Below are 10,371 nucleotides of genomic sequence, written 5' to 3' on the forward strand. Positions count from 1 at the left end.
TAATGACTTTTAAACAAACATCTATATGGTTTTGATGATAATAATTCCTCTAATTTTTGTATTGCGACCACTTAAAAATCAAGTACAATTTTTAAATATATTTATTATTGTCTATTTTAATAGTTAATATACTCGTAAGTATTTGAAAGAATTATTTTATGACAAGTTCACGGAACACCATAAATTAGCGCAGGCATGAAGTTTTAAGTTACATAATGATCTAAATAATCATATGATAGCTGAGAATATAAAATTGACAGACAATTTAATTATTTACTCACAAAAATATTAAATTTTTTTTCGAATTCGTGTGTCTATAAAATATAACAATGAAAAAAAAAAAATAAAAAAAAAATTTTTTAAACTTACTTAGTCTCATCCATGTTTTAAAAAATTTAATTTACCATTTTTTTCAACATCAGTCGTTTATGGGAACTAAACACTAATTAATCGTAATTAACTGTAGTAGGTATGTATAAATTAATAATAGAACACATATGTGGTGAAATCGACGGAAGAACTGATACTGAATTAACAATATTTCTTTGTATAAACATTTGTAAATATGGTCTTGGTTATCTCTAATAAGTTTCTTCAAACAAGACCAAGGACCTTTCATTAAATATAAATATACCTACTATGCCTAGTGGCTATTATAGGCTGTATAGTCAAACAATTCAGTGATAATATTCAACGTATGTAGAAAAAAATTTTCTTTTACTCGAGATAATAGATAATTATTTTAAATGAAAAACAATATTATAAGTAAAAAAATGCAACTAAAATAATAATAATAATAATAAGTTGATAATAAAAACGCATTTTTAAAATAACTGTATTGAATTTAAAATATATTTTTACTCACACACCTATTCTTAATCATATAAATGTGCGTGCTAGAACCAAAACTTGCAATCAAGTTGTTGTTAGAAAAACGAAAAATTTGAATGATTACAAATTATTATTTTGTATCGTATTCAATTGAATAATTTTATTTTTGGCGCAAATACCGCTGTGATCTATTATGATTATCGCACAAGTAGGTACAGTGAATGGATAATGATTAAAAAGAAAGCTCAACTGACTACAGATTTTGCCTGATAAAGTATTTTGCCCAACAAGTAGGTTTTTTTTAACTAAATTAAATTTGTATATATAACATATTTATAAAACCAAAAGTCTAAAATTCAAGAAAATACTCAAAAATTGTGAAATATGCATACAAAGACTACTATAAACAAATAATAATATTTATAAGTGATATAAATAAGTAATACCTATACATTATAATATTACATTTATATATACCTAACCTACTCGTTGCAGTATTATATTATGTTTGACGTTCGTCGTAAATGCGTGGTTAAAACACTGGACGTATATTGTAATAATTGTACGTATCCTGTTTGATTATCTCGTTGGATGATAAAAAAAAAAAAAAAACTGAAGAAGAAATATTCGTAATTGCACATTACTGCAACTCACAAGGAATACATCATTAAATACCTGTATAATATATGTTATTATTAAGTATAATATTTTGTACATAGTTTTAAGTTGCATAACATGTAACAAACGCCTCTTTTATAATAATTATAAACTAATTTATTCTTACATAGAAAGGTATAGAGATTCCTTAGATACTCTCGTTTTTTTAGGTCGGATTATTTAAATACATATTCATAATAATGATAGTGTTTAACTGTGTGTATATACAGAGTGATTCGCCGAGCACGATGAACCCCATTTTATCATTTATATACATATTATTGATTTAGTCAAACTCTAATTTTTTTTTTTTTTAGTATACTAATGACCATTTTTCAAGTATTATAGGACTGTGGAAACTATTATGATTCAAAAATTTATTGATATTAATTTATTAGTATTTTATTATTTATAAATATTGCCCAAGTATAAATATACGTACAAAACTAAATAATATATTATATCTATTTTATAAATTATTAAAACAAGCACCTATATTATCTTCTAAAACTGAATATTATGAACTACTATTCTTGCTACCTAAAGGTTAATAACTCAGGAACTATTCGATTAATTTTGATTTAGAAAATTACAAAAAAAAAAAAAAATTTCATAAAATGTATTCAAAATATTTTCAAATAAAGTAAAGAACATTTTTTTTTGTCACAAGGCGTATAATCTTTAAGTAATATAAAAGCATAAATTCTTATTATGAAGTAATTTAAAATATTATGGCTTTCAATTTTTTTTTAAGTTCCTATAGATATAAATACATGTATAGTTAGAGAATAAAATGTGGGGGTGAGCACTTCTGGAAAATTACTCTGTATGCGTACCTATATTTACAATCTGACTGCAGCTGCGATGGCAATGCTTGGAAGTGACACGCAAATCGTAACACGACGTAGGTATGTAAAATATTAAAATAAACTCGTGATTGATCGTATAAATAAATATTATTTTTTTTTTTTTTTTTTATGTACCTTGCGCGTTGTTGTGTGACTTTGGCGGCAAACCTATCACCATTACTCTGGTCTTCAATATAATATATACACATTAGACATATCAACATATTAATTAGCAAGAAGTATAACCGTTTACCATAAATTATAATTTCATTAACACTGAATAGTTTTAGCATCAAATCACTATCAATATTTAATTTATTTTTGAAATCAAATTAAGTTTTAAAGGCTCTTTTACATAGATAGGTTGTCGAAAAGGCTATCAAGTGTCTTAATGCGATTTTGGCGACAATTTGGCAATGGATAGTCTTGCTGAGCACTTATCGAAAGCGAAACCTAGTCATTTAGCTAATCTAACTAGAAATATAGACATTTACAATATAATATAAGAATTTCAATATTGGTACTAATCAGCATAAATTAAAATTTACTGGCTCTCAGCTTAGATTCTCGACCAGCGTTTGTGGCTCATTACTATATTGCCTGTGGTCCATGAGCTGGAAATCATTGGTATATTATATTATATGTGTATACAGTATAGTTATTATCACTTATTAAATAAAAATAGTGAATTTATTTTAATGAAAACCTTTGGAAAAGAACATCTTATTTTCCATGTGCATTTTATTTTACACAGATTGCTATAATAATGGGCATAGGTATATCCTGAATATATTCATAAATATTATAAAAATATAACCATGACTTGACTTGTTAGTGAAAATATGAGTAAAAATATTTTTTTATGTCCCGGAGTTTAAGTCAATTAAAAAGCAGGTTGCTAGGGCTCACAAGATATAAAATGCTATAACTCATAATATGTCGACGATTCACTATTAACGAAAATACACACGATATATTAAATGATTTAATAATATAATATTAATATGCTCAGTATTACGAGTATAAAACGATGTTTTTTTATCATAATTTTCAATAGTTGGTAAAACCGAAAATAATTTGCTTATAAACCTTATAAAATTATATTACCTTAAATTTAAACATAGAAACAATTTTTTAACCATATTAAGTATAGTAAAATTAATATTTTCTATAGTTAATTATTTTCATGTTTGGAATTAACTTTTCAAGTTAACGTTCCATGCGTTTGTATAACATTATGCAAAAATATATCTATAGGTATAGTTGTATACAGTTACCAATCGAGGTAAGAAAATAAATAGTAATCGAACTCTTAATTCGATAACTCGTTAATAGCCATTGTTGTTAAGAGAGTAAGTACATAAAAAGATACAAACATATATGCCTACAAGTACTTTAAATACGTTGTAATCTTAAGTTGTAGCACGTATAAAATATAAAATTATTGCTGATCACACGTACTTGCAAATCTGCGTAAAGGATGTTATCCTTTAATCGACGATAGTGAATCATCAGTATTGTTGGCTGTAGTCCAACCAAATATTAGGGAAAATATTTGCAAAAAGAATTTTAAGGAAGACGGATTAATAAGTAATTATGGTTATTTTTTTATTTTATTATTACAATTATTATATTAGTTTAAAAAAAAAATTCATAGTATTAAAAACAATAAATTTATTTAATATAAAACAGCAAAGTCATAATATAAACATTTATAAGTACTTAAAACCATAATTTCCAGCATCGATAAAAACTTTTATGAAAGCCTTTGTCACGTGCTTAATATGTAATGGTTATAGAATGCATCACACATTTTCAAAATGTACTAAACATTTTTTTTTTTTTTGCCATGTGTAATGGATATCTGACATTGTAATTTATATACATATAATACGTTATCAATTATTTTATATTTTTGTAACACAGTTATTATAGTTATTGTATTTTTGCAACTGATAAAACTAAAACAGAGGAATTTTACACATTAGTAGATCATCGAACTGAATTTTTTTTCGTTACAGTAAATTTTAATTTATCATACTTAATTGATAGATTCAGACTGAGAGGTATCAAATTACCATATACCAATTCACTGAACCCTATGTTAATCAATTCTACAATAAATATTTATTATACATAATATTTTTATTAAAATTTTGATCTTATAGATGACGTTATTACTTAATACAGATAGGTAACTTATATAATATTTATTTCAGCACTTGACTCATTTGCTTATTAGTTATTACCTATTAATCGATACAATAAGAGAAAATTAGGTGCGAAGCTATGCGTTTGAGTGTCCATTACGCGGGGAAATTGTTTTGACACAAATTACTAATTAATATAATACGCTCGTCGGATGAGGAATATATGCGTAATAATATGACATATGGTAATTTTATTATAACTCTGCAATTTGCAGTTAAAACTAACAGAGCGAGAAAACAACTATAACAGACGTTAAAAAATGTAAATAAAAAACAAACTGATACATTTGAAAACAAAACCGAAACCGTGAAATATCCTATGGTTGTAGACAAGAGAACAAAATTAGAAATCGTAAACGGGTAAATATATAATTATCATCACATTATATGTATTATACGAATAAATATATTATCATATTGAATTCATGTACGTGAGCAAGTGGTATATATTAAACCTATACTTAAATATTTTCAATAAACGGGTTATCAAGCATTACGCAAATATAGACAGTGGTGATAAAAATTCTATTTTTTTGTAACTAAGATAAAATATAAGAAATAGGTAATATAAATATTGACCACCAGTACAATAGGTAGTCAATATGGTTGATTATTTTTTATTAACCACAAAGCGCAATCGGCAAGAGCAAAGTCTACAATAACATATAACATTGTAATAATATATTGAATTGTATCTGTCCATCACTATTATAAATAACTACATATAAATTATTCTAAATGTTTAAAATATGTTATTTTATAGATTGAAAAATTGTGTATTTTATCGCTCTATTGCGTATTATGAAATGTATGAGTTTATATGTCTTTTTAGATAAATGTCAATCTGAAAATGTCATTGTGCAGTATACGTTTATTAGAATATTAGACAACTGAAATTATAGACCAATACATTTAAAAAATTGTATGCTTTTATAATGTTTTTAGTTAAAATGTTCAACTAGTGTTGTATATAATAAAATAGTCAAAATTCAAATTTCAGATAACCTTTTTACAATTTTTTTCATGTAAAATAAATAGAACTTATCGATTTGAAAACATGCTTACAAGTAATGAATAGGTAGCTAAAACATTACCTATGTGCAATGTTTAGACTATGCGCAATAATCGATTTTGTGACTTAATCTCTTTCCGATTTTGAAAACTCATGTTTTTTTCATTTATTCAAATAATTTAATTCTAAATATAAATAGTAAAATTAGCTAATCAGCCGATTTTTTTTTCATTTTATAATTTAAAATTATTTGCAGTCATATTTTTTTTAAATTACCCATTTATAAAGTTAGTGTGAACAATCTAAATAATTAATACTTATTATAGTTAAAAATTTATAATTTTTAAACCCATTTTCTGGATATGCTGAGACTTATGTAAATTAAATTGAAAATATTTTTAATCTAGATAAAATGATTTTAAAACTGGAAATATTAACATAACAAAACGATTCAATACTCAAAAATACCCAAATCAAAAAAAAACATTACTCTTCGTATAACTTCATATTTTGGTTTAACTTGGTTATGTGAGTCAACATTTTTAAGTATGAAATATTTAAAGAACAAATATCGGTTGAGAATGAATAACAATAATTTGGATTCAAGTTTAAGAATGACTATTTACATTTATTAGTCAGAATTTTTAAAACTTGTAGAAACTCGATCTCGATGCCAACTATTACATTTATTAATTTATATAATTTTTCCTTTTTCTTTTAAATAAAGTCTGATCAAATTGTTCAATTTATTATTATACATTCTATAACACTGTAATTCCTGTAATAAATTAACTTTAAAAATGTACATATATCTATTCCAAACGAGTACGCAAAGGGGAATTTGAGGGGTTCAACTCCTTCTCCATTACTTTTTTAAAATCTAGGTCATTAACTATTATTGGTCTTATCGAATTAAAAGGAAGTTTATTTCTGAAAAACTCCTGAATTATAAAGTATTAAAGAAATACTATAATCAATATATACATACTTTTTATGTACTTAAAAAATTAATAAAAATATAATACTAATTATTTTCATAAAACCTACATAAAAAAATTCTGCGCACAGACCTGACCTATTTTATTTTGACTAAATGAAAAATATGAAAATACTTCTAAAATCTAAATAAAAAGATATCTATAATCGAAGACTTAAAATTTTGAATGTAGCTCACTCATTAAAAAATTTTAATGACCCTTGTTAACTTTTATACACTATACACGTTTGGTATAAACATTCAGTTTAGTACCATGTATTTTACGTGTGTCATGGTTTTCATCTTTTACTAAAGATGTTTTTCAGTATATGTTTAGATATATTTTTACATAGAAACATTATTTGTGATTAAATCATGCGCGTTTAGCATTTAAAATAGTTAATCTAGCACTAGCCATACTATTTTGAAGAAGCATGTCAATAGACACCCCAAGTCTTTATTACTTAAAATATATAGTATAAATATAAAAACTCAACTCGTATACAAAAACTATGATAGCTCATAAAAAAATGTAGAAATTAATATTTTTTTAGCTTTTTTTGATCCAATTTAAAGCTTTGTAAACTTAAATTTCAGTGTAGCCGCGTTGCCTGCATGAGCCTATTTACGACTACTGCCTCTATTGTATTATATCATCGTAATTTTATACTTATTTTAATAATGTGATTTATAATAAAAAATCAAGAGATTTAAGTTTACTAAAATTTAGTAAGTACTAAAATTAAAGATGATGGATAAAAATTGTGGTGGAGAATTATAACTTGAATGTGATATGACAAGGAATAGTAATAAAAATTATATAAATTATATTATGCAGTTACGTAATATAGTTAGTACATCATTGTTTGGGTCGAGAATTTTTAATTGTTGTTCAATATAATATGAATAATAAATATAATAGGTAGTTTGGCATATAATATAATTGGAGAAGTTATTATTTTATTACATACCTAGCAACATGAAAAAGTGCTAATTGAAAATAGAATTCTTGTATTTATGTTAAAAAAAAAACTTATGTTTTATAAAATTTGAAGTGCTTAACATTTTATTTTTGAAAATAATAAAATAAAAGTTATTATTTTGTATCATTGTGATTATTTATTTCCCTTTTTATTCCATAATAATATGAAATTAAAAATATGGTTTAATAACGTGACATATAATAAAAAAAAGTAAAAATCACCATAACTAAGTAAAAAATAAAAATATGTACATAATTACACAAAATTATTTATTCCAAAAATTTATAGGATAATGAGTATCTTGCTTTAAAATAATCACTTAACATAATTTATATCATATGTACCAATTATTACGTATTAAATGTATACAATAATTAATATTTGATGTATCAATTTTTGTTTTTTTATGTTTTTAACTGAAAAACGCGCATAGGAACTTACACGTGTCAATGACCTGAAAAATCAAGAATACGTTGTGTAAAATTCATATATTTTACACATTATTAATGTCACTAAAATGTATTTTTTGGACATGTTTTCAAAAAAAAAAAAAGATAAAAAATAGGTACATATAAAAAGAAAACAATGAAATCTTTACTACAAGCTTATACATTATAAATGGTACGTTGTCTGAAAAACGAATTTAAAATTTAATGAGTTTACTACTAATAAACAATCATAATAAAAAAAAAAAAACAATACACAATAAATCAACGTCACAACGGAATTCGTAATATTCATCTTACAGATATAACGTTGTTATACCCTAGGTTGTCTAAAAGTCAATTATTATTATTGTGGATCACGGAAGATGATTCTTTTAAATTCAATAAAAAGTTAATTCAAATCAAATAAACGTACTTGCTTCATTAGTAAAGATAGTGTATTGAAATTGGAACGAAGCAGAAACGATTAGTATGGCCCCCGCAGTGCAGGTTTGAAAAAAAATGATCCTAATGAAACCCTCTGTATTATTAATACCTGAATTTTTTTTCAGAAAATCTATATTTTAATTTTGTAACATAGGATGAGGTACAATAAAAATCAAGAACTGTATAATGGCGTAAAAATTTTAGATAAACAATTCTAAATTATGAATGGCTGAAAAATATTATTAGTTATAATATAAGACAGTTTTATATAAGGTTTCTAACATGGTCTGTACTATATATTGTAACATATAGACTGTACTTAACTGTTGAAAATGTATTTTATTTTAAATATAACTATAGTCAACCTTTGCACCGATATTTTTGTTATTAAAGCACATATTATTGTTGGCTTACAAAAGTGCAACACTTCTCTGGTTGAGAATCAATGAAATATCTTATATTAAACTATAATAGTATAGGTGTAATTTTATAATAAAAAAAGGGGAGAGCGTTAGATTCATTGTAATGCAGCACTATTACTGTCATCGTGTTTTAGTAAATTACATCACACACCATAGTGACGGTTATATAAGTTTCCGGTTTTACAATCTGCATGATTTAACTATCAAATCACAATTCACTTGACGGAAATCAATCACCATACATTATTGTATATACCTATCATCACAAATTTGCAATTTGGCAAAAAAAAAAAAAAAATTGCTTAAATATTTACAAAACAAATGTATTGTTAATTATTTTAAACGTTAATGCTAAAATATATCACCGAAATTATTTAATAGCTGTGCGCCAGCTTTAAAACCAAAACCTTGTTTTATATACTATTATACAATGATTCGAAGATACAATAAATATATTAATTTTTCCGATTACTAAATATTTTTATGTACTTATTAACGATATTTCATTAATATTACATAAGATAAAATGAGTAATACATATAAAGACAAATATAATATAAATAATACATATCGCTACATGATGATTTATCGTAACGAGTTATCAATTTTTTTTAGATTTAAGTAACTAGAAACATTATCTCGTTTTAGAATTGAAATGTGATTTATAAAAAAATTATTTGACGTTATATAATCATCTTACCGTAGTAGTCCAATAAACATTTTTATACCTTACAATATTGAGATTTATGTTTATGGTCAAATTTACGTATTTTTTTTTTTTTTTATCAGTTTTGATTTTATACAGTAAATTACAAACGTAAAATATATGAATCCCAAAAATAATAATAACTGTAATCCTGTTTCCAGAAAACAGCACGATTGTGATTCCACTCTCACCACGGTCCAGCAAAATGTAAAAAAAAAAAAAAACCACTTATTAAGGTTATAAGAAGATGTGTAATATGAAGAGAGGGTTTGAAACCGGTAAAGGAACCCCAGAGTATGATACACCGACAAAATCATTCGGTTTTGAATCCCAACCAACAGACCCCTCACTAAACACAACGCGAGTGTATCTGCACAATGATTACATCATGGTTTGTGTAACCGATAGAGTGTAAAATAACAGTCGGAGTAGTATGCAACATCGTAAATTCGAACGAAAACCGACAGGGAAAAAAAGATAACAGTAAGTTTCGCAACAGACTTAGGACGTTGGGTGGGAGACGAGTGCAACGGGAACACGCTGGATACGTAGTAGTTACCTACTAACCTGCAATGCGCCTTGTCGGACTTGTTCAGCGACAGCCTGGACAGCAAGGGTATGTGCCTGTGCAGGGTGCCGAATTTTAATTCGTATTAATGTAACAATTTCCTCTTAAAATAAATTAAATCTATTACAAACATTCAAGTTAAATTCAATGATTAATCTGTTGTATAATCTCATTACAATAATAATCATCTTCATAATAATAATATATATTAATATCAATATCTCTCTAAACATATTCTTTATAATACCTGATGACAATAATTTACAATATCCGATTTCTAAAACAT

General features: G+C 25.0%; 1 protein-coding gene across 1 annotated transcript in view; it reads right to left on the minus strand.

The window, feature by feature from the left end:
• The window catches only part of LOC112596036 (G protein-activated inward rectifier potassium channel 3-like), a gene marked incomplete at its 5' end in the record, with an annotated part of 29,502 nt that extends 19,343 nt beyond the window's left edge, over positions 1–10,159 (minus strand). The window contains 1 exon segment of the mRNA XM_025341481.1: positions 10,085–10,159. Coding sequence (XP_025197266.1) covers positions 10,085–10,159 — 75 coding nt within the window.
• Between the last annotated feature and the right edge of the window lie 212 nt (positions 10,160–10,371).

This window comes from Melanaphis sacchari, unplaced genomic scaffold (genome assembly GCF_002803265.2).
Source record: "Melanaphis sacchari strain LSU unplaced genomic scaffold, SCAv2.0 Contig2_pilon_pilon, whole genome shotgun sequence".
NCBI lineage: Eukaryota > Metazoa > Arthropoda > Insecta > Hemiptera > Aphididae > Melanaphis > Melanaphis sacchari.